Source organism: Podarcis liolepis (genome assembly GCF_965112155.1).
Source record: "Podarcis liolepis genome assembly, chromosome: 11".
Classification (NCBI taxonomy): Eukaryota; Metazoa; Chordata; class Lepidosauria; order Squamata; family Lacertidae; genus Podarcis; species Podarcis liolepis.
The window spans coordinates 767,549-792,820 of record NC_139565.1 but is presented as its reverse complement, the minus strand read 5'-3'; the positions used below and the strand labels follow the sequence as shown (position 1 = coordinate 792,820).

General features: G+C 44.8%; 1 protein-coding gene across 2 annotated transcripts in view; it reads right to left on the bottom strand.

The window, feature by feature from the left end:
• Positions 1–25,272, bottom strand: part of ENTREP1 (endosomal transmembrane epsin interactor 1) — a gene marked incomplete at its 5' end in the record, with an annotated part of 45,427 nt that overhangs the window by 6,976 nt on the left and 13,179 nt on the right. The window contains 2 exons of one of the 2 annotated variants that reach the window (XM_083464915.1): positions 1,087–1,165; positions 2,471–2,642. In XM_083464915.1, coding sequence (XP_083321041.1) covers positions 1,087–1,165; positions 2,471–2,642 — 251 coding nt within the window. The remainder of the gene's footprint in view (positions 1–1,086; positions 1,166–2,470; positions 2,643–25,272) is intronic. The other variant, XM_083464916.1, reaches the window with a different exon arrangement.

Sequence of the window (25,272 nt, the reverse complement as noted above, 5' to 3'; positions counted from 1 at the left end):
TCAAATAAATAAATAAATAAATAATTGATATAATTAGCTTTGGAAACAAATGTTTTGGGTACATGTGTGATCATCTTGGCCCAGTTCCTAGTGAAATGAAAATAATTTAGATGATGATAATTTTATTTCTACCCTGCCCGTCTGGGTGTAGACAAAAGCTTGCTGAACCACAGACTCAACTCAATTCAATTCAATTCAAGATCAGCTTGAATTGCTAAAACCATCTGCTAACCTCTTTAGCTGCTGCCTGCAAAGGACAAATCAACAGGAGAACTGCAAAGATGGGGTGAGTGGCAGACAAAGTCTTGTTCAGGGGTCCAGAGCTAGCTGGCTAGCACAGGAACTGTGATGGCTCCTTCCATGAAAAAGCCATGTTTCAGGATTTCTGCCAGAGATGCACAAAGTTAGCATCATCCAGCTGCTCTGCAGTTAGACAACCAATACTGTTCTTTGCCACCAACATTTCTAAAAGCATTATATTAACAGAAATCTACCATAAGTCAGCTCGAATCTGTTTGTCCTCATCCATCTAGTGATACAAAGCCATAAACTTTATTCTATCAGGGTTCCTGAATTCAACATTTCCCTGATAGAATATAATATTTCTGCAAAAAAGTTTAAATAAACCAAATGCATTTATTCAAAACCTATTTAAAACTTTTTTCACAGACCAACCTTGGTAGAACTGCATACTGTTTTTTTGTTTGCTCTTATCTGAAGCTACACTGTAATTTTTTTAAATTATAAAGTACTGTTGAACAATCTGGTGAATCTTCTATGAATCTGTTTGAAGCTTAAAAGCAGAGAGTGCTTTCTCCCATAATTCAGATAAAAATGGTTAGTCACCCCTTATTCCTGATGTGGGGTTCTAGGAACACGTTTTGCAGGTGAATCACCTTTAATACTCTTAACTGTAGTCAATTGTTCTAATGAAATCCCATGTCAGATGCTGCACTGTTGAAAACAATAGTAGGAAACATTTGTTACAGAGGTGCATCCGCTGGCTGCTTATTCATTCAGCATCAACACCACCACACTTCCAAAGGCCTTTTTTTCAAGTACTTAAAATCAAGGCTACATCTTTACCTGGAGATACTTGTGCCTCATTCTGTCCTGGTGAGCCAATCACTGCTTCTGAAGCATCTGAAATTTGAAATGTGTTTCCCTAAATAAAAAATTAACATTATCCACATAAATATTAATAGGGAATTCATAGAAAGGACAATTCAAGAGCTCTTCAGTATCTTGGTAAAACCAACACCTATCCTCCCATTCAAAGACCAATAAATATTAAGGAGCTAGCAAGCAAGCATATAATCCTTAGGCCATAGATGGGGGTGGGGTATAAGAAGCTGGGCAAAAAGCAAGACAAACCATATTATGCTTGGTTTTTCAAACTAATTATTATCAAAATGAGTTATGCAAATGGAAAGTAGCTTATCCCTCAGGGAAAACTTCATTATTATTTTTAAAACCTGCTTTGAACAGCAAAACATGTTATACCGTATTTTTCATCCTATAGGACGCTCCGTCCCATAGGACGCACCTAGTTTTTGGGGGGGGGAAAGAAAGGAAATTTTTTCCCTTTATTTCCCCCCCAAAACCAGGTGGGGGAACAGCGGTATGGCAGCACTCCGCCTCCCCGCTGTCCCCCGAGCTTTTGGGGCTGGCCCTGGGGAGACACGCGCTTCTCCCCAGCGCCAGCCTCCAAACCAGATCGAGGAACAGCGGGATGGCGGCACTGCACCTCCCCGCTGTCCCCCGAGCTTGTGGGGCTGGCCGATGTCTGCCCGGCGCGCGGGGCGCTCTGCTTCAGGGTGCCCTGCCCGCCGGGCGGCAGGCTGCTATCCGCAGCGTGGGGAGCCCTGCGGGAACTCCTGCGGCTTGCTGATAGCTTCCTGAAGCCTGGAGAGCGAGAGGGGTCAGTGTGCACCAGCCCCTCTCGCTCTCCAAGCTTCAGTGAAAGCCTGTATTCGCCCCATAGGACGCACACAGATTTCCCCTTCATTTTTGGAGGGGGAAAAGTACGTCCTATAGGGCGAAAAATACGGTATATATTTTAAAATTCAGATCACCAGTGAAATTGAAGATGCTATTTATGCCTTTTCAGCTTCTAGTATTACACTCAGGTTTAGGGACTGGACTCTGATTCTCACCATACATGGAGTAGATTCACTGAAAATCAATGAGGTTGAGTTCCACTTATTTAAATGGGTCTACTCAGTGCATGACTATGTTTGGATCCAATACTAGGATACTACAAAAACCAAAAGTATATAGTCAAGATACATATAATCTAATACTAGGATACTACAAAAAACAACACTACAAAAGAAGCAAAAGTACATACTCAAGAGATATAAAATCCAAACTAGCTAAATATCTTTCATTCCCAATTTAGCAACTTCCAGTTAAAACCTGAACGTATTTAGCTACTTATTCCTAAGCAGAAAAATGAAAATTCAATAACCTGCTGTGAAAGCACATCAAGTTGGTGGAATCCAATGGACAGTACCTGTGCATGATTCTGGCCAACCACAGCTTCATAAGGAGGTGGGGAATCAAGCGGACAAAAAACCTCAACTCCTTTAATTCTGGCTCCATAAATATGTGGCAGTGGGATGACATCAGAACCCAGCATCCTAGGAGAAAAAGGTTGTATCAGCTATAAAGTTCCCTCGACTCTTCTATGGAAAGTGGTCCCACAGAATTCAGTGACCACAGCAGATATCATTCTTTTGTGGAAGAGCAATTTGTAGGATACTCTTTCAAGAATCTTCACAGGGCCTCTAACATAACCCAAACAGACTGTTATCTGTGAAAACATAAGCCAAATAATTTAAATACTAAATCCAATAAAAGTATATGTGATTTAAATAAATGCTGGGACTTAGACACATAATCTTGGAAATCCATCACATGAGCAACAGAAAGTGGCATAAGCAGCTGGAGATGCTGTTATATTTTAAGCCAGCTGCACAGCTGACTCCTAGGTAAGAGGTTGGCAGGAAAGGCCTCTGTGGTGCCCCAGAAGGATCCTCTCTCACATTGCTATGTGCTATTAATGTTTCCTTACATTCTTCAGATCCTTTTTCATGCTTAGGCTGCAGCTCTAGAAAACCTTCACAGCTAATTCTAGATCAGGCTGTGTGAAAATTCAGCGCCATGATCATGCAATGTAAATTGAATTTCTCCCTCATCCCTTAGACAGCAAACTTTTATACTCTGAATCCCAAGCCATTCAAATTTCCTAATTAACAGACATATTTTTATTTGGTGCATAATGTGCCTATATATTTAAACTCCCCATACTTAAATGGTCTATTATGCTATGCTTTACTTGACTTTATATGAAAATTTGAAACTGATACCTACAGGATTTAAGTAAAGAGCAATGATTACCATTCCAGTTTTTTGAGATTATTTTTTTTAGGGGAACCAGCAGGGGGTAAAAAGCCTGCTTGAGTCCAATGTGTCTCAACATCCTACTATTTTACTGTGGGTGAAGAGAGGTGCACCAATCTGGGACTAGGGAAAAGACAGGGGAACACTTCAGTTCCACTCCTTCCATGAGCTCTGCTTCACTTAGTTTTGTTTCACACTTCTTGCTTTCTATTTTTTATTTTGACGAAGGGAATCTGCATAATAATGACTCTATAGATCAGGCAGACTACAGGAGGTGGCAGGGATGGCCAGGATTTGATTAGTATTTTATCCTGCACAATCAATTTACTTTCCATTAGTCCAAGCCATTTCTATTTGCAAGACACTATCAGCTGCCGCCGCCTCATACTATAAAGGGCTGCGAACAGATTCTCCAGGCTCTTCATAAAACTGTCGTGTGCAAGGAGGAAAGGGAAAGATGCAGAGAAAACTGGACTGCTCTAAGAGTCTAGCTATGTTACATAGTCAAGCATTGGCAAGGGGACATTCCCAGGGAAACTGAAAGAAGCAGTGGTGTGTCCACTCTTAAAACTTCACTAGATCCTTTAGACCTATCCAATTACCGCCCAGTTTTAAATCTTCCATATCTGGGTAAGGTAATTGAGAGAGCAGTTGCTGAATAGCTTGGTAGGTTTCTGGAGGAAACATCGGCTTTAGATCCATTTCAGTCCAGGTTCCGTCCTGGTTTTGGGACCGAGACGGCTCTGGTTGCCCTACCAGATGATCTCCGTAGACAACTGGATCGAGGCAGGTGAGGACTGCTGATTCTTTTGGTCGATCATGATCTTCTGGACCACCGCCTTGCCGACGTGGGGATACAGGGCAAAGCCCGTAAATGGCTGTGCTCTTTTATCTCTAGTCGGGGACAGAGGGTGGCGCTAGGGAGAGAGATGTCACGCCACTCCTTGGTGTGTGGAGTGCCGCAGGGCGCAATCCTCTCCCCAATGCTTTTTAACATCTTTATACGCCCCCTTGCCCAGATTATCCGGAGCTTTGGGCTGGGCTGTCACCAATATGCTGATGACACCCAGCTCTATCTGTGTGATGGCCTAGGATTCGGACTCAGAGGCTGAACCTGACGAATCCCAGCCTGCACAGGAGTCCCCACCTCCAGAACCAGCTGAGCTGGGGCTGGGGCCTGAGCCTGAAGGCTCTTCACCTGTGCTGGATCTTCAGGTGCAGGCACCAGCTGAGTCTGCTCTGGCTCCTGAGGTGATGGAGGACCCATTGCCTGCAGGTGCTCCACTCTCAGCCCCGTCAGGGGAAGAGGAGGTTGCCTCTGGGTCCAGTAACCATCCAGCCTCTCCTGAGCTGCAGAGGCTCAGGGCAGAGAGGCGGAGGGAACTAAGTTCCCGCAGGAGGAGTGCTCGCCTCCGGGCCAGGAAAGGCGAGTCACCTGTGGACTGGGGCTGCCCTATGCCTCGGGGCAGATAAAAGCCAGTCAGCCCCAGTCCCAGGTTGCGGTCCCAGTCCCACGTTGTTGCTAGCCTGTTCCTGCCTGCAGCCTGACCTGCTCTTCTGCCAGAGTTCCTAATCCCACCCGACTCCCCGCCTTGGACCCAGCTACAACTTTGACGGACAACCTTCATACCGCACCACTGACCTCAGACTGGACTCGGACCTCGGCTCTCAGTTAGCCGCCGGGACCAGCACAATCTGCTGATGGATGGCCAAACCAACTCGGCCCCGGACACACTGACCAGATGCTTGGAAGCTGTGGCTGGATGGTTTCGTGGGAGCCAATTGAAACTAAATCCTTCGAAGACAGAGGTCCTATGGCTGGGTCGGGATGGCATGGGGATGAGGGACCAACTCCCTTCTCTTGCGGGGGCCCAATTAGTGCTACTGCCTTCCGTTAAGAGTTTGTGTGTAATCCTTGACGCCTCCCTTTCCATGGAGGCGCAGGTTACAACAACAGCCAAGGCGACATTTTTCCACCTTCGCCGCATCAAGCAGTTGGTCCCTTACCTTTCCCGCCCCGACCTGGCCACAGTGATCCATGTGACGGTCACCTCCAGGCTTGACTCTATGCAGGGCTGCCCTTGAAGCTGTCACAGAAACTCCAGCGGGTGCAGAATGCTGCAGCAAGGCTCCTAACGGGGTCTCTGCCATGGGGACAGTGCTTTTCCAGCTGCACTGGCTCCCAGTGGAGTACAGGGTCAGATTTAAGGTGCTGCTTTTGACCTTTAAAGCCCTTCATGGCCTAAGACCCTCGTACCTACGGGGCCGCCTCTCCCGGTATGCCCCACGGAGGACCTTAAGGTCCATAAATAGCAACACCCTAGAGGTCCCGGGCCCTAAGGAAGTTAGATTAGCCTAACCAGAGCTAGGGCCTTTTAAACTCTGGCTCCGGCCTGGTGGAACGCTCTGTCTCATGAGACCAGGGCCCTGCAGGATCTGATTTTTTTCTGCAGGGCCTGTAAGACAGAGTTGTTCCGCTTGGCCTTTGGCTTAGAGTCAATTTGATTCCCTCCCCCTCTTTCTTTTTTCCTTTCTCCTCCTGTGATGAAACTGCATTTTAATGTTTCAATGTTGTATTTTAATCTTGTTTTTAAGTTGTATTCATTCAACTTGTTTTTATTATTGCTTGTTAGCCGCCCTGAGCCCAGCCTTGGCTGGGGAGGGCAGGGTACAAATAAAAATTATTATTATTATTATTCTAGAGGTCATGGCTCTTTCCACTGAAGAGCCTAGCTTTCTGATGGTTTACTATGAGGCTACAGTCACAACGGATGCAGTCTTTGGCATGCAGTCAGAAAGCAAGAGAGGGCTGAATTCAATCCGTTCATCATCTTGCTAGTCAGCAGCAGCAACCTCTGTGCCTGTCAGAGGACAGAAATGCTAACACAAGAGGAACCCAGACTGATCCAGGTTTGGGTTTGTTTTCAGCTTCTTTGGTCTATGAACAACAATAATCACATATGGTATAGACTTATCAAAGGGGAGGGAAAGTACCGTATTTTTTGCTCTATAAGACTCACTTTTTCCCTCCTAAAAAGTAAGGGGAAATGTGTGTGCGTCTTATGGAGTGAATGCAGGCTGCACAGCTATCCCAGAAGCCAGAACAGCAAGAGGGATCGCTGCTTTCGCTGCGCAGCGATCCCTCTTGTTGTTCTGGCTTCTGAGATTCAGAATATTTTTTTTCTTGTTTTCCTCCTCCAAAAACAAGGCGCGTCTTATGGTCTGGTGCGTCTTATAGAGCGAAAAATACGGTATGCATGCACACACAAATTATGCCTTTTGAAATAATAATACAAAATCCATAAACAATAATGGTTAAAAATGCAGACAATTTTGACTCAAAACATCTTCCCTTTCAATAATTGTGGCCTAGTTTTGATAGCTATAGCAAAAAACTTCCTAAGACTGTTCATGATCTTAGGGTTAGAATCTGCCATTAAAATGGAGACCAAACTTATCTGTGCTCCCAAATGTACACAAAACGCACTTGTGAAATTGCAGGTTTTTCTGGTTAATTCAAGTAGTTTGTGAATGCATCTTCCTTCTCCCTTAGCTGTTAGGTCTTGCTTCTTCCTTAGACCTTAAAGTTATCTTTTGAGGGGCTCTCTTCTGGGCCTTAACAGGACGACCCATGCCAATTAATTTCTCTCTGTGATAGGAATGGTTGTGTCTGCTTTTTTGCATCTGGGTATTGATATAAGCAGAAGAACTAAGGGAAAAGCAACAGTAAGGAATGGAAGAGACGGGAAACCCACTTGCTTCTTCATAGCTTACAGCCCATTTCTGTTACTCAGCCCTTTATAGGTTTTCTGCTTTCTCTGTGCCGTTAGCAATTCAGGACAGGCAAGAAAAGAACAGCTGCTGCTTTTCTTCTTCTCTCTGCTGGAGGAAAGCAGCAACTGTTCTGCCAGTTATATGGTTCTCAAGAGCTCTGCTTGCCAGCCCCCCGTTCCGACCCTCTTCCCTTCACCCTGACGAACCTCCCCTTGACACCTCACCCATCCCCTCGCCTAGTTGGTCCCAGTATCGTTTTCTGTTCATGCTTCCCTGCACCCCACCCAGCCATTGTCTCCTCCAGGACCAGATTCCTGCCTCCCTTCCTCATTTAGCCACTCTGGCTTCCGCCAACATCTGATACCCAGCAGCCATGTTCTCACCACCCTCCTTCCTCCAATTTTGTGTTAAATTAAATGCTGAAGTATTATTTACATCAAGGACTTTCAAATGACACACTGCATGTACACACTGGTTGCACAGTTTCAGAGTATTTCTTCAGAAACAGCTGATGGGGTTAGCACTTGCCATAACAATATTTCTTGAATTTGTACTTAGGATGAGTAAATATGGAGGTTATTTGGCAGTAATAATAAACAGAACCTACAGTATCTTTTTCTTCCCAAGCACATATTAGAGGCTGATCTCAAACATGAGTCCTACTCAAGAGTACACTTTAGATCATTGGGTCCACTCTGGCTATGACCAACGTCACATATATATGTGTAGAGCAGACAATGTACCATATTTTTCGCTCCATAGGGTGCACCAGACCATAGGGCGCACCTAGTTTTTTTGGGGGGGGGATTTATTCCCCCCCAGGCCCAAAGAGCAAAGAAGCCAAGACAGCGAGCGGGATCCATCCCGCTGGCTGTCTTGGCTTCCTCTTTAGCCACACACAACCTCTCCAGCTGGGGGAGGCCGCACGCGGCTTTGGCAGAAGCCAAGACAGCAAGCGGGATGGATCCCGCTCGCTGTCTTGGCTTCGTTTTTAGCCACGGGGCTGGGGAAGCCCGAGCTTCCCCCGACCCCAGAACAGGTCCAGAAGCGGCAGCAAGATTGCGCGCAACCTCACCGCCGCTCCTGGAGCTTGCGGGGCTGGGAGCGGGGGAAGCCCGAGCTTCCCCTGACCCCAACCCCCAGAACAGGCTGCTATTCGCTGCTATCCGCAAGCCTTCGGAGCCCAGCGGGAACTCCTGCTGCACTCAGAAGGCTTGCAGATAGCTGCCTGAAGCCCGGGGAGCGCAGTGGGAGTTCAAGCAAAAGCCTGCATTCGCTCCATAGGACGCACACATATTCCCCCTTCATTTTTGGAGGGGGAAAAGTGCGACCTATAGAGCGAAAAATACGATAATAGTGTTCCACCAAAACGTAAAACATACACTTCTCAAAGAAAGCTTATAATCCATACTACTTCAACACAAAATTGTGAACTTATCCTTGCTCTTAATGAAATATTCACTTGTTATCCTTCTTCCTTCTTCTCCTATGGAAGCCTTAACAGTTAATAGTGTTATCTCAATTAGCAATTACTTAATTAGTATTTTCATCACTGGGATGACAGCAAGATTGCAGGTAGCAGTGAAATGCTCAGCATGTATAAAGTACAGTGTTTGTGTGTAGCTTCCTTCCTTCAGTGCTTTAGAAGATAATTGATTTGGCTCCACAATCAGTTTAAGAAGATATATGTGCAATGTATCTTCCTGTGATGTGCAGGAACAGTAGAAGAGGTAAAGCTAAGAGGTCTCAGTGTGTGGAAAGAGATAGGGGTGCTGGGAGGAGGAGTTTGGATTGGTTAGGCACTTGGGAATGTTTTGGGACAAGTCAGGCCTGTACAGAAGGGACAGGCTCCATGGGAACCGTCCTGGAATCAGAATGCTGGTCTTTTAACATCTGAAAGGTTGCAGAGCAGCTTTCAAACTGCCTCCTTACAGAAAGATGAGATCCCTTCAGTTCAGGATGAAAGGGAAAACATCTCATATAATTCAAATGGGGATGGCACCATGTTATACTTGTATACAGAACTAGGTACAGTGGTGCCTCGCAAGACGAAATTAATCCGTTCCACGAGTCTCTTCGTCTTGCGGTTTTTTCGTCTTGCGAAGCACGGCTATTAGCGGCTTAGTGGCTATTAACGGCTTAGCGGCTATTAATGGCTTAGCAGCTTTAAGAAAAAGGAAACAAACTCGCAAGAACTCGCAAGAAGTTTCGTCTTGCAAAGCAAGCCCATAGGGAAATTCGTCTTGCGGAACGACTCAAAAAACGGAAAACTCTTTCGTCTTGCGCGTTTTTCGTCTTGCGAGGCATTCATCTTGCGAGGTACCACTGTAATAAGCATGCATTATGATACGACAGCTCGCAAAAGAGGAGAATGTTCCATGGGACAAAATACATATCCTAGATACATCTGTGAGGAATTCTATCTTTAGGCGTTCAAATACCAATTCTAGAAGCCTCTGAGCCAATATGGTGAAAGTGGGCAGCAGCACCCAAACTTGACCCACAAGGGGGGGGCAGTAACCATCTGGCCTCCTGGTCTGATCCAATTCCCCACCCTGGCTAAGATCCTCCAAACATCAGTAACAGAATGCCAATATAATTAAAGTCTTTGCAAAAAAACACAATTTAAGGAGAAGGGTGTTAACTAGCAAGGTTTCAAAGCAGACATTATAAATAGGATACAATTACTCATTTACTAAATTTATTATTATGGGATTGATATTGGGGACCAGGGTCTGGCAAATCATCATATGTATTAGTATCTAGTCACTGGTCCCAAGAGATGTCATCAAGTATCTCACTAGAGCAATCCACCAACCGATTACTGTATTCCTGTTTTACACTTTTTATGCCTTCCTATTTACTCAGTTCCAAATTATAAAATAACTAAACAACATGAAAATTTGTTCCCCATGGAAAAATATAGTTAAACTAGTAACTAGCATGGTATCTTCTGCAAATACAGTCCCTTGAATGAATATAGAAAACAGAACAGAACAGAAGCCTATATTTTGAAGTAAATTGTGTGTACAAAGTACACAAATTATTTTTATCTAATTGACACAAATAATGAAGAATATATCATCATATACCATTTGCTAAAATTCTAAAAGTGAAATATCTTCTAAAATTGCAAAAACCAGTTTTATTATTACATATACAGTGGTGCCTCGCAAGACGAAATTAATTCGTTCCGCGAGTTTTTTCGTCTAGTGAATTTTTCATCTTGCGAAGCACAGTGTCGGAAAAGTTTTGGAAAAGCTTCAAAAATCGCCAAAAACCTCAAAAAAGGCTACCACACTGTGTTCTATGAGTTGCTCTTCAAAGTCAAGTCGCAACTGTACTAACGGTGTTAAGAAAAAGGAAACAAACTTGCAAGACGTTTTCGTCTTGCGAAGCAAGCCCATAGGGAAATTCGTCTTGCGAAGCAGCTCAAAACTGCAAAACTCTTTCGTCTAGCGAGTTTTTCATCTTGCGAGGCATTCGTCTTGCGGGGCACCACTGTATAAAGGTAAAGGGACCCCTGACCATCAGGTCCAGTCATGACTGACTCTGGGGTTGCGGCGCTCATCTCGCTTTATTGGCCAAGGGAACCAGTGTACAGCTTCGAGGTCATGTGGCCAGCATGACTAAGCCGCTTCTGGTGAACCAGAGCAGCGCACGGAAACGTCGTTTACCTTGAAACTTGTACTTTCAAACTGCTAGGTTGACAAGAGCAGGGACCGAGCAACGGGAGCTCACCCCGTTGCCGGGATTCGAACCGCCGACCTTCTGATTGGCAAGTCCTAGGCTCTGTGGTTTAACCCACAGCACCACCTGTGTCCCTATTACATATATAAGAAAGTGTATATAGTTTACACTAGGAGAAAGTTACTTCTTTAAGTTCTATATGGATACTAATCGACGTCAGGGAAGTCTAAGACATTTTGCTGCACAAAATGGCACCACCTCTCATTCCACATTCACACACACACTTTATTTCAGTCCAAAGAACCCCAGAAACATTTTCAAAAGCAAAATAAATCAGAAATACAGGGAAAGGGTTCCAAGGCGGGAACATGTAGGTTTCTGTTTCTTAATACTTCTGAGAGGAACTTAGCCCCAGCCAGAATAGTATCATTTGACATATCTCCAAGGATAGGTGGAAGGTTTCAGATTTTCCAGTTACGTTTACCAACAGAGGTTTAATTAATTGATCCCTGTCTTGTTTGAACTGCTCACAATGTACAGTGGTACCTTGGTTCTCAAACGCCTTGGCACTCAAAACACCTTAGTTCTCAAATGCTGAAAACCTGGAAGTAAGTGTTCTGGTTTTTGAACGTTTTTCGGAAGCTGAACGTCTGATGCGGCTGTTGGCTATTGTTTCCAGGGCACCTGCACCAATCAGAAGCTGTGCCTTGGTTTTCGAACATTTCAGAAGTCAAACGAACTTTCGGAACAGATTAAGTTTGGTGCTTTTGTTTTTGCTATTTATTTTGTGTTTTTGTTTTTGAGGCTTTTTCAGTTAATTTGTTTTTGTGACTGTGTGGAACCCAGTTCAGCTACTGACTGATTGATTGATTGTGTGACTGCAGAAATGGATAAAAGCCCCCCATCCAAACAATGACTATCATCAGTGCAAGTAAGGGGGGAAAAATGTAATTTTTATCATCTACAATACTATCTTTTTATTTTATAGTACAGTACATTGATTATTGCTTTCATTTTATGGATCAATGGTCTTGTTAGATAGTAAAATTCATGTTAAATTGCTGTTTTAGGGGTTGTTTTTAAATGTTTTAAAAGGATTAATCCATTTTGCATTACTTTCTATGGGAAAGCATGCCTTGGTTTGGGAACGCTTTGGTTTTGGAACGGACTTCCGGAACGGATTAAGTTTGGGAACCAAGGTAGTACCATTGTAGTAGAATATGCTTCATAGAGTCAACACCCTGACAGCATAAGCAGAGCCTATTCTGACAGGGTATACCAGACAGTCTGTCATTTAGTACTTCTGATGGGACTTCCGGAGGCGGCGCGAAACTGTACTGGCGGTCCTCTTCGCTCTTTGAAGAGGGGCTCCGCGGAAAAGGGTCGCACGCTGCGGCATAGCGGCGACCCACTAAGAAAAACCACGGGTAGAGTGAGCCCGTGGCCGTGGGACTCGGCGGGCACCAGAAGCTACCCCAAAATCACAGAAGGGACCCCGTAAGGAGATCCGGAGTGAAGGAGGGGGAGCGGTGCTGTGAGTTCATCGCTCTTTCCGCGGAAGTGAAGCCGCGCGGCTGTTGCAGATGAGCGCTGACCTTTCTTCCTAAAATCAACACCAAGCTGCAAGCAACATACCCGTGAGTAAGGGGCATTAAAATTGATAAAGAATCTGTTAAATTTGGCTGAAACCGGGAGACGATAAAAGGGAAGTCCGCCTCCCGGCATTGCTGGCAAGATCAAAGCAAGGACTTGAGAAGCGGGAAGCACTTTAAAAGGGACTTTAGGAAGTCTAAACTTCCGTGCGCTTACGGAGCTGCTTTTCTTTTAAATTGAAGAGAGGAACTGTCACTGAATAAAAGGGACTTTAAGTACTAAGTTGGGACTTTCCTCCTACTTTCTGGGCTGCAATTTTAAAGAGCCAGACTATCGGGCTGCCAGAGAGGAGAGATTGTTAAACTGCGGATACAGTTGCTGAAACTTATGGAACTAAACTGATACTTTTGAGCAGTAACAGACTGGATGTGACACTGTTGCAGACACCTTCTATGAAACTTTGTTTAATGATAAAAAGTGCTCTGGTGAACTTTTCGTCTATGCAGGAACTGTTGTATTTTCTGAACTGCGTCAATTGAAATATTAATGGCGGAAAACTTTCTTCTTTGTTCTTGAAATTTGGTGGCACTCCCCCTAGAGGGCTGTGGGATTACAAAAACCTGGGAACTGACTTTTGTTTTGACTTCCTCTCTACTGACTGTTTACAATTGGCTCTGTCTTTCCCATGGGACAATTGACAATCTGACCTTGAACATTGACAGATGTGTAATGAGCGGTGCAGGGAGAACAAGAGCATCTAAAGCCAAGGAAACTAAGGAGGCCAAGGAAAAAGAAAAAGAAAAAAAACCAGCACAACTTTTACAAACAACTCTGACCCAAGGACGCCGGTCATCGGTTCCAGCTGTGCTAGTGACACAAAAGGCAGAAGTTGAAAAGACTGAGAAGTCCACTGAACCCACTGAGGAAGATATGGCAACAGGTGGATCAGACGCAGTCTTGAAACAAATATTGGAACAATTGTCAAAGCTAAATCAAAAGGTGGACGACCAGTCTCTGAAAATAGATAAAGCGACATCCTCAATCCAGAAATTGACTGAACAAGTTTCCCAGCATACACAAGCAATAGAGAACCTGCAAGGAGCAACAGCTGAAAATCGTGAATTAGCTGGGGAAGCTATTCAGAAAGTGGGAGTTTTACAGAAGGAGGTCGAGGAGATAAAGGGAGAAGTCAAGCCTCTGCACAAACAGGTGGGTGAACAACAAGCCTACCTGTCAATGGTGGAATTGAAAAACCGCGAGAATAATCTTAAATTGAGAGGCATCCCAGAACTTGAGAAAGGAGACCTGATTGGATATTTGACACAAGAATTCTCCAAGTTCTGGGGTATAAAGGAAGATACAGATTTTAAAATTGTTTCGGCATTCAGATTGGGAAGATTGGTAAGGAAGGATAGATCCAGAGACTGTTTAATAATTTTAAGATCAAAGGAAGAGAGAGACAAGATCCTAGGCCTTCACTTCAAAAAAGCAATAGAAATACAAGACAAAAGGGTGGAGATTTATAGAGATATCCCGAGACAGCTACTGGAACTCAGAGCTACCTACTCAGAGTTAGCTAAACTGCTGAGATACAACGCAATACCCTATAGGTGGGAGTTCCCACAAGGACTATCTTTTACTTACAAAGAAAAGATTAAAATTAGAACAACTGAAGACAACCAAAAGTTCCTGCACGACCACGGGGAAGATCTGCAGAAAGGAGCAGCTTGGCTACCACCCTTACCTACACCAGCACCACCTGGAGGTGGGCCAACGCCTACGCCCTCGGGATCCGAGGAAAAGGAAGACACCCCACTCTAGGACCAACTTTAGAACAGGATGTCTCTGCAGCTGCTTAGCTGGAACATAAATGGCGGGAATTCCCCGGAAAAAAGAAGAAGGATTTTTCACATCTTGAAGAAGGAACAATTGGACATAATATGTTTACAAGAAACACATGTGACTAGGCTCCACAGGAAAGTGCTAATTAATAAAAGACTAGGCCAAGAATTTATCTCATCGGACAAAGTTAAGAAAAGAGGTGTGGTGATATATGCAAAGGAGAACCTGTCACCAAAATTCTTATTTAAGGATGACCAAGGAAGAACATTGGCAATTGAAATCCAAACACAAGGTGAGAAAATTTTGATATTAGGAATTTACGCACCAAATGATGGAAAATCAGAATTCTACAAGAAGCTGCATGAGATTATGCTGGACTATATGGACTATTCTAACATCATCCTTATGGGTGACATGAATGGGGTGGTGTCAACAAATATGGACAAATCCCAAAACCAAAATTTAACAACAGACGGCAGACTTCCTAAAACCTTTTTTGAATTGACAGACAATATGGACTTGATATATGGAGGACAAAGAACCCCTTAGGTAAAGAAGGAACCTTCTTTTCTGAGGCCCACCTGTCATGGACACGAATCGACCAAATTTGGATATCTAGAGGGCTGGCACCTAAAACAAGAAAGGTAGAAATCTGCCCAAAAACCTGCTCCGACCATAACGCTTTGAAAATGGAACTGAGACTTATCCCAACCGGATCCTTTAGATGGAGAATGAATGACACCTTGCTAAGAGATCAAGAGATTGTGAAGAAGGCCCAAAAAACGCTAAAGGACTATTTTGAAATAAATTTGAACACTACGGTGGAAAAAAGAACGATCTGGGATGCAAGTAAAGCAGTCATGAGGGGGTTTCTGATACAACAGAACACAATTAAGAAAAAATTTTGGAATGGAAAAAAGGAGAAAATCTTACAGAAAATAAGTGAAGGAGAGAAAAAAATGAGAACTAAACCAAAGTCAAAGGAGGTGCTGAGAGAAATTAAATTCCATCAAGCACAATATTCGAAATTGATTAATCAAGAGATAGAATGGAAAATCAAACAAATGAAACAGAGATCGTTTGAATCAGCAAATAAATGTGGAAAGCTGCTAGCATGGCAGCTGAAAAAAAGACAAAAGTTAAATACGGTTACAAATTTAGAGATTCAAGGAAGAATAGTTCAGAAACCAGAAGAAATCAGGAAATGCTTCCACAGATACTTTAAAGACCTTTATGCACAAGGGCCTCAGAAAGAACCTGAAATAGACCAATTTTTAAAGACAAATGGATTATCAAAAATAAGCCAAGATAAAAGATCAATCTTGAATTGCAAAATAACTCAACAGGAAATTGAAGGTGCCATCCAGAATATGCAACTTGGCAAATCTCCAGGCCCGGATGGGCTTACCTCCAAATATTATAAGACTTTGAAGGACTATTTGATACAACCTTTGATGGAGGTATGTAACCAGATTATGGAGGGGAAGAGGGCACCGGAAACGTGGAAAGAAGCATTCATCACATTGATACCTAAATCAGAACTGGAAAAGACCCAGCTTAAGAACTACCGTCCCATCTCACTCTTGAATGTGGATTATAAAATATTTGCAGACATTTTGGCAAGTAGATTTAAAAAAGTACTAAATGAAGTAATTCATAAGGACCAAGCAGGCTTTCTCCCTGGTAGACATATGTCTGATAACACCAGGAACATTATAGACATTTTGGAGCTTTTGCGGATTAGGAACACAAGGGCGGCCCTAATCTTTATTGATGCGGAGAAAGCATTTGACAACATTTCTTGGCTGTTCATGAAGAAAAATTTGGAAGGGATGGGAGTGGGGCGGGGGTTTGAAAATGGAATAGGCGCAATTTACTTAGAACAAAAAGCTAAACTGATAGTGAACAATGTGGTGTCGGAGGAACTCAAAATTGAAAAAGGGACACGACAGGGGTGCCCTCTATCTCCTCTGCTATTTATTTCTGTCCTGGAGGTGTTGCTGAACATGATTAGGGAGGATCGGTTGGTGCAAGGTATAGAGGTCGGAGTAAAACAATACAAACTGAAAGCTTTTGCAGATGACCTAGTTTTAACATTACAGGAGCCAGAATCTAGTACAAAAAGAGTGCTTGAACTGATTTCGGAGTTTGGTCGGGTGGCGGGATTTAAGTTAAACAAACAAAAAACTAAGGTTTTGGTTAAAAATTTGACATCTACAGAAACAGATGGGTATCAGAAAGAAACAGAACTAAGTGTGGTTAAAAAAGTGAAATACCTGGGGGTATTCTTGTCCACCAAAAACTTGAATCTATTTAAAGATAATTATGAAAAATGTTGGTTGGAAATTAAAAAGGACTTGGAAATTTGGCCAAGACTGAAACTTACCTTGTCAGGTCGAATTGCAGCTATAAAGATGTGTGTTTTGCCGAAAATGTTATTTTTGTTTCAAGCCCTACAGATCGTGGACAGAGTGGAGTGTTTTGGAAAATGGCAGAAGGATATATCTAGGTTTGTCTGGCAGGGCAAAAAGCCCCGAATAAAATTTAAAATACTAACTGACTCGAAAGAAAGAGGGGGGTTTGCCCTGCCGGACTTGAGGTTGTATTATGAAGCTGCAGCCTTCTGTTGGTTGAAGGATTGGTTCCTGCTGGAGAACACTGATGTCCTAGATCTGGAAGGGTTTGATAATGCCTTTGGCTGGCATGCATATCTGTGGTATGACAAGGCGAAGGTTCATAAATTGTTCAAAAACCATATTGTCAGGAAAACAATTTTTGCCGTCTGGTTGAAGTATAAGGACTTACTAGAAGGCAAGACCCCGAGGTGGCTATCACTGATGGAAGCCAAGGCTCCAAAAAAAAGACCCAATATGGAGGCCTACTGGCCAAAATATTGGGAATTAATTGAGAGATCTGGAGATAACTGGAAGTTGCAGAGCCAGGATAAATTAAAAAGTAAGGTGCGAGACTGGCTACATTATGCTCAAATTCAAGAGGTGTTTAAAATGGATAAAAAGGTTGGTTTTCAGGTGGAAAAATCGAAATTGGAAACGGAATTGCTAGAACCAAAGACTAAGGTACTTTCGAGAATGTATAACTTGCTGCTTAAATGGAATACACAGGATGAAACAGTTAAATCTGCTATGATAAAATGGGCACAGGATGTTGGACATAACATTATGTCTGAGGACTGGGAAAGGTTATGGAACACCGGTATGAAGTTTACGGCATGTACTGCCCTGAAAGAGAACATTATGAAAATGGTATACCGGTGGTACATGACCCCAGTCAAGCTAGCTAAGATATACCACCTGTCTGACAATAAATGCTGGAAATGTAAGGAGGCAGAAGGGACATTCTTTCACCTCTGGTGGACCTGCCCGAAAGTGAAGGCCTTCTGGGAAATGATATACAATGAATTGAAAAAGGTATTTAAATATACCTTTCCCAAGAAACCGGAGGCTTTCCTCCTGGGCATGGTGGACCGGAAGGTGTTAAAAAAGGATAGAACCTTGTTTATGTATACAACCACAGCAGCAAGAATTCTTATCGCAAAGCATTGGAAGACACAAGATTTACCCACACTGGAGGACTGGCAGACGCAGATGATGGACTATATGGAACTAGCAGAAATGACTGGCAGAATCCGAGATCTGAGCGAAGAAAAAGTGGAGGAGGACTGGAAAAAATTCAATGACTATTTGCAAAAGTACTATAAGTTGTTTGAATGTTAAGAATGTGCACGATTAGGAAATGTTATGCTCCTGCAATTTGATTAGGTTAATGACAAAGTACCGTATTTTTCGCTCTATAACACGCACCTGACCATAACACGCACATCGTTTTTAGAGGAGGAAAACAAGGGAAAAAATATTCTGAATGAAACAGTGGACGTATCATTTTTGTGCTTCATGCTGTGGCCACAGACATGTGATCTGATGGTGAATTTGGGGTGACCCAATGCAAAAATCCTGAGAATCCCTGTGGATCCATGCTTTGTAACCACGTTTTTGCACCATTGCAGCCCCAGGCAACAGTGGGTGCGTGATTTTTTTTGGGGGGGGGGACAGGCTGTAGCCATGGACATGCTATGTGCTCTGATGGTGAATTTTGGCTGACCCAATGCAAAGATCCTGAGGATCCATGTGGATCCATGCTTTGTAACCACGTTTTTGCACCATTGCAGCCCCAGGCAACAATGGGTGTGTGATTTTGGGGGGACAGGCTGTAGCCATGGACATGCTGTGTGCTCTGATGGTGAATTTGGGGTGACCCAATGCAAAGATCCTGAGGATCCATGTGGATCCATGCTTTGTAACCACATTTTAAGTGGGGAGGGAAGGAAAAACACAGAAAGGCTAAGAATGCAGGAGAGGGCTATAACGTGAGGAAAGGAAGGCAAAAGTTTCCCCCCACCCACCCACACAAGCCAGCCAGCGTGCTCTCTCTCTCTCTCTCTCTCCCTCTCCCTCTCCCTCTCCCTCCCACCAGCATGACAGAAGAAAGCATTTTATCTGCATTAAGAACTATTTAGCAGCGAAACCTAAGCTTTGCCATCCCTTAAGAGGTACAGACACTGTAATCTTCCAGATCGCATGAATTTACAGGCAAAACACTGTTTAAGGATTTCATCCTTTTAAATGGAAGAAAGCATATTTGAATGCTGTGTGTCTCCAAAAACAAAAAGTAGGAAGTCAAATCAGAATTTTAAGCCGAACCTGTAATCTCTCTTCCCTTTACAAACATTGTTCCCTCCGGAGCAGGGAGAGGATAGAACGACGCTCTGCTCTCCTCTCTACTTGCCTGGAGGGGAGGGGCTTTCCCTGCTCTTTGTTCGGACGCTCTGCTTTCCTCTCTACTTGCCTGGAGGGGAGGGGCTTTCCCTGCTCTTTGTTCCGTTTGAGCAAACACAGCAACGAAACAGAGCAGGGTGGGCAGTAAGACCCTGAGGCAGAATGAAGGAAAACTGCCACTTCCTGTCTCACGGAGCTCCCTTCTCCCTGAAGCGCGGTTTGATTTTTGCCTCATTTTTCGGCTCCAGGGAGCACACGTTCGCTCCATAACACGCACAGACATTTCCCCTTCCTTTTTAGGAGCAAAAATCTGCGTGTTATAGAGCGAAAAATACGGTAGTTATAACAGAGGAAAATAAGACAACTCGAAACAAATATATTATGTTTATTATTAAGGTACTAAAATTGAACCACAATTTTCTTTTGAAATAGGTTACATAATAACTGAAAGGTACAGTAAGTTGTGAAATAAGGTAACAAATTGCTGACAATGTGAGTTCAAAGAATGCAATGTTGAGAGGACGTGAGGAGGTCCACAGGAGAGTAACTTTTTGGAAAGATAATATGAAACCTAATTTTCTTTTTTTTCTTCTTTACTTTCTTCTTTTTCCCTATCTTTTCATATCTGTTTATTTATAAAAATTGTTTCTTGTTTACTGTATAGTAACAGATGTTGTGAACTAATGGAAAAGAAACGCAATAAAAAAATTTTATAGACATTTAGTACTTCTGATGGAAATACATTTAGTCTGGCTTTGGTGAATAATTGGCGATAGTTAGGTACAGACAGATTCATGAAATATGATGGTAACTGAAGATCATGGCCATAGTGGATTCTAGATGCAAACGGTCCACAGGTTACATAGAATCTTTTTTTTTTTTTTTTAAATAATCTTTATTAACAGGCCAATCACATCACATTATCATATCACATTAGTTCCAAATTATACAGCCAAATTTTAAATTTTGTTGGGGGTGCCCATACATCAAGCTCGGCTCGAGTCCAAACAGCATCACTTATCTTACTGCTTTCATTAGACAGTTCTGTCCAGTTTGAACCGGATAGTCCTTTATTACTTTCTTTCTCTTCTTGTTGTTATCATAAATTCCTTTCTTTGCGATCTCTGATGATTTTCACAAGCAGGTTGAAAGCTGACATTCTATGTGGATTTTTGTACTCTTCCAAAAATCATATCGATCAGGGACAGCCTCTGTACAACACTTCCATACACAAGATTAGTCTCCGATGTGTCCTTTATTTTTCAAATAAATCAAATGAGTCTGGGGGCTTTGTCAGGTCAAACTTGCATTCCAACATTCTTTCTCGTTCGAACAGTCCTGATTCTCCTCCCCCAGTCCTTCCTCCGACAAGCCTGTCTTAGCGAGACGCCATATTTTAACTGCGTCATAAGAATTTTCCACTTTTCTCACCATTCTCCTGTTTTCTTTCCCACATAGTTCTTAAAATCCTGTCTGTGATTCATAAAAACGCAACAATCTTGTTTCTATCTGGGGTGAAGGGTTATTTATGTCACATCATGCAGGGGGGGGGGAAAGTTTTTTCCTCCACCCCCCCCTTCGTTCCAAACATACAGTCTCCTTGTGGTAATTCATCAGAAGATTTACTTATCTGTCCGTCACTCCTGGTCGCAGAGATCTATAAATCAGCAGTCTTATCTTCGAGCTTTACTTGATGTATGTGCTTTCAGCTTTATTTCCAATCGTATGTTTCCAATTATAATTCCAAGCTGAAGCAACCAGCACGCGCTAATTGGAATCGGCATCAGGAAGATCTGACTTCACCGAGGGCCTTTTGCCAAGTGTTCGGCACCCCCATCACTCGTATCAGGGGGTGCATTGTGAACACTGCTGGCAGGGCAGAGCCCCCCCGCATCCTGGGGGGCATTAGGAAGGCTGCCTACTTCCCATAGCAGCCCCTTAGTACCTCATATGGGTCAGAGAGATGTTACTGTCAGCCATCTTCCAACGCGCCACCTGGTGGCCCCCCAGGTTACATAGAATCTAGAGTGAAGATTGCTGTGTGAAATATCCCATAACCTCTGCCTCAGGGATTTAAAGGCAGTATCATAGCCCAGATGATGTAAAAAGGATGGTGAAAGACCAATTGAGGCTTTCCGGCCATAGTTTTTGACCATGAGCTGATAGACTCATTGATTAGATGCAAAAGTAATCTCTTCCCCAGGCCAGAATTCAAGGCAGCCCACCATACTTTGGTGGAGAGTGGGCATTCACCTGTTTCCAACAGTAGAACTGAGTTAGGGACACAGTTTGGGATGTGAAGTAGGGAACTTAGCTTGGAACCCACCTAACTTAGAAAACAGACCATTGTACCAGACGTTTGAAGCATAAAGGAGTTGGGAAACAGATTTCATATTAAAGACCCTAATAATAATAATTATTATTGTCAGAGCTGCCCTAGGTCCCAGCTCACAAAGGACCAACGCCAGTTCGTTGTTTTATACAAAAGTCTTTATTGAAGTTCAGTTTCACTTGCACAGCTGTAGCGTGCAGCTCTACGTCTGAAACTCTAGACCGCCGAAGCTCCGTCTGAATCTCCTCCCCCCAGACACCAGTTTAATACTCTAGCCTTGCTCCACTTCTTCCTTTGCTCTTTCCTCCTCTGGTTCTGCCTGTCAGCTGGGGGCTCGCCCTTCCTAGACTCTTCTGACGCCGAGTCCCCTGAGTCTTTCCCCTGCCTCCGGCGGGCTTTAGGACCTGGTTCCCAATCCGGGTTTTCTGCTGTCCCGCGCGCCTGTACATTCGAACTTGGCGCGCGCGCCCAGCCGGCAACTTTCCTCTTGACCATTACACTGCTCCTGTCACTGCTTCCCCCTTCGGGGGGGCTAGCTGGACCTGACCTCCCCTCCGTTCCCCCACCCTCCGATGGAGGCGTGGTCAGTCCTGACTCATCTTCTCCCCCTGCTGGAGGAGACGCTGGCCCTGACACATGGGACCCTTCCCCCCCACTACGCTCTGGCGGGGAAGCTGGTCCTGATCTCCCACTGCTGCTTTGGAAGTCCCCGCTGGCCCCTTGTTTCTGGTGTGTGTCCCCTGGGACCCCCCTTGCCCTGACCATCGGCGCCTCCTTCTGGGAATCTCCTGATTCGCTGGAGAAGCTCATGGAATCTCTCGGGTCACTGTCATACTCCCCTACACTGCCCTCAGATTCTTCCCCTTCGCTCTCCATTTCCTCTCTCCCCTGTGCCTCCGTCCCTGAGCCCCTGACAATTATTTATTTATACCCTGCCCTCCCCAGCCAAGGCCGGGCTCAGGGCGGCTAACAAGCAATAATAAAAACAAGTTGAATGATTACAACTTAAAACAAAATTAAAATACAACATTGAAACATTAAAACATTAAAATATTAAAATGCCTCATTGCAGGAGGAGAAGGAAAAGAAAAAAGAGAGGGAGGGAATCAAATTGGCTCCATACCGGGAGAGGCGGTCCCGTAGGTACGAGGTTCCTAGGCCGTGAAGGGCTTTAAAGGTCAAAAGCAGCACCTTAAATCTGATCCTGTACTTCACCGGGAGCCAGTGCAGCTTGAAAAGCACTGGGTGAATATGCTCCCAAGACAGAGACCCTGTTAGGAGCCTCACTGCAGCATTCTGCACCCGCTGGAGTTTCTGGGACAGCTTCAAGGGCAGCCCTGCATAGAGCGAATTACAGTAGTCAAGCCTGGAGATGACCGTCACATGGATCACTGTGGCCAGGTCGGGGCGGGAAGGATAAGGGACCAATTGCTTGATGCAGCGAAGGTGGAAAAATGTTGCCTTGGCTGTCGCTGTAACCTGTGCCTCCATGGAAAGGGAGGCGTCAAGGATTACACACAAATTCTTAACGGAAGGCAATGGCACTAATTGGGCCCCCGCAAGAGAAGGGAGTTGGTCCCTCATCCCCATGCCATCCCGACCCAGCCATAGGACCTCTGTCTTCGAAGGATTTAGTTTCAATCGGCTCCTACAAAACCATCATGCCACAGCTTTCAAGCATCTGGTCAGTGCGTTCGGGGCCGAGTTGGTGTTGCCATCCATCAGCAGATAGAGCTGAGTGTCATCAGCATATTGGTGACAGCCCAGCCCAAAGCTCCAGATAATCTGGGCAAGGGGGCACATAAAGATGTTAAAAAGCATCGGGGAGAGGATTGCGCCCTGTGGCACCACACACCAAGGAGTGGGGCGACATCTCTCTCCCTGGCGCCATCCTCTGTCCCCGACCAGAGATAAAAGAGCACAGCCAGTTATGGACTTTGCCCTGTATCCCCACGTCTGCGAGGCGGTGGTCCAGAAGATCATGATCGACCATGTCAAAGGCTGCTGACAAATCTAAAAGAATCAGCAGTCCTCACCCACCTTGATCCAGTTGTCCATGGAGATAATCTGTTAGGGCAACCAGAGCCGTCCCGCTCCCAAAACCAGGACGGAATCCAGACTGAAATGGATCTAAAGCTGATGTTTCCTCCAGAAACCTACCAAGCTGCTCAGCAACTGCTCTCTCAATTACCTTACCCAGATATGGAAGATTTGAAACTGGGCGGTAATTGTATAGGTCTAAGGGATCTAGTGAAGTTTTCTTTAAGAGTGGGCAAACCACTGCTTCCTTCAGTTCCCCTGGGAATGTCCCCGTGCTAAGGGACAAATTGATAATTTCAACCAGGGGCGTCCGCGTGACATCTGGACACTCCCTAATCAGCCAAGATGGGCACAGATCAAGGAGGCAGGTGGTGGGCCTACCAACTTGGAGGAATCTATCCACATCAGCAGGGAGTATCCGATTGAAATGGTCCAACGCTGGACCTGAAGTCAGTCGAGGGGCCTCCAGTTCAGTCACTGTATCTAAATTGGCAGGGCGGTCACGGCGGAGCAACAGGACTTCCTCCGCAAAAAAGCTTGCGAATGCTTCACAACTGTGGGTCGAATTTGTGCTTAAATTTGGTTGTCCTCCTAAGGACGTTATTGACCTAATTATTCTAAAAATTTGTGCCGGGCGAGAGCTAGTGGATGCAATGGAAGCTGCAAAGTAAGATTTCTTAGCAGCTTTCATAGCAGGCTTTCATAAGCGTCCTATAGGATGTTCTTGAAGCTCCGTCACAAGTCCGTCGCCATACTCGCTCTAGCCATCTGAGATCCTGCTTCATTTTCCGGAGCTCCAAGGGGCCCGGTTTCGACGGGGTCGCAGAGAGCGCTTAGGCGCGATCTCATCAATGGCTGCCAAGAGCCGGTTATTCCAGTCCTCAACAAGGTCATCTAATGAGTCACCAGGAGGAGCTGGGTCCCGCAAGGCTTGTCGGAATCTATCAGGATCCATCAGTTTTCGCGGATGAGCCCCAATAGGCTCGCAACCCGAGCAGGGGAGGAGTGGGAAGTCAATCTTGGCTTTCAGAGTGTAGTGATCAGACCATGGCACTTCCACAGGGGGGAGCATGATCACATCTATGCCAGCCCCAAAGATCAGATCCAGTGTGTGGCCTGCTTGATGGGTGGGGCCCAAAACAAACTGGGAGAGCCCTAGTGTTGCCATGGAAGTCACTAGGTCCAGAGCCTGTGAGGAGGGAGCGGCATCGGCATGGACGTTGAAGTCTCCCAAAACCAGTAGGCTTGGGAACTCCAAGGCCCAGCCCGCCACCACCTCCAGCAGGTCTGACAGGGTGGCTGCTGGTGTGCTGGGTGGTCGGTACACCAGCCAGACAGCCAAGCTCTCCTTGGTGCCCCACACGAGACCAACACATTCAATGCCGGAGATCGCCGGTGATGGAAGAGCTCTTGAAAGAGCAATCCTCCCGGATTAACAACGCTACTCCTCCCCCCTGACCCACAGTCCACGATTGATGGAGGACAGAGCAACCTGGGGGTGTTATCTCATGTAGGGAGACTACTTCATCTTCCCGTACCCAGGTCTCCGTCACGCAAGCCAGGTCAATCCCCTGCGAGACAAAAAGTCACGCATGGTGGCGGTTTTGTTGCCTATGGACCTGGCATTGCACAGCACCAATTGCACAGCCTTATCGCTGATGGAACATAGTGACCTCCCTTTGTGAAAAAGAAACAGAGTATAGCAAATTTTCTCATCTCCACCTTCTGACAGATAGTCTGCCAGTGGCAATTCCAGGACTTTGTGTGGTGAAACAACAGCCCTAGGTACCGGAAGCATTTAGT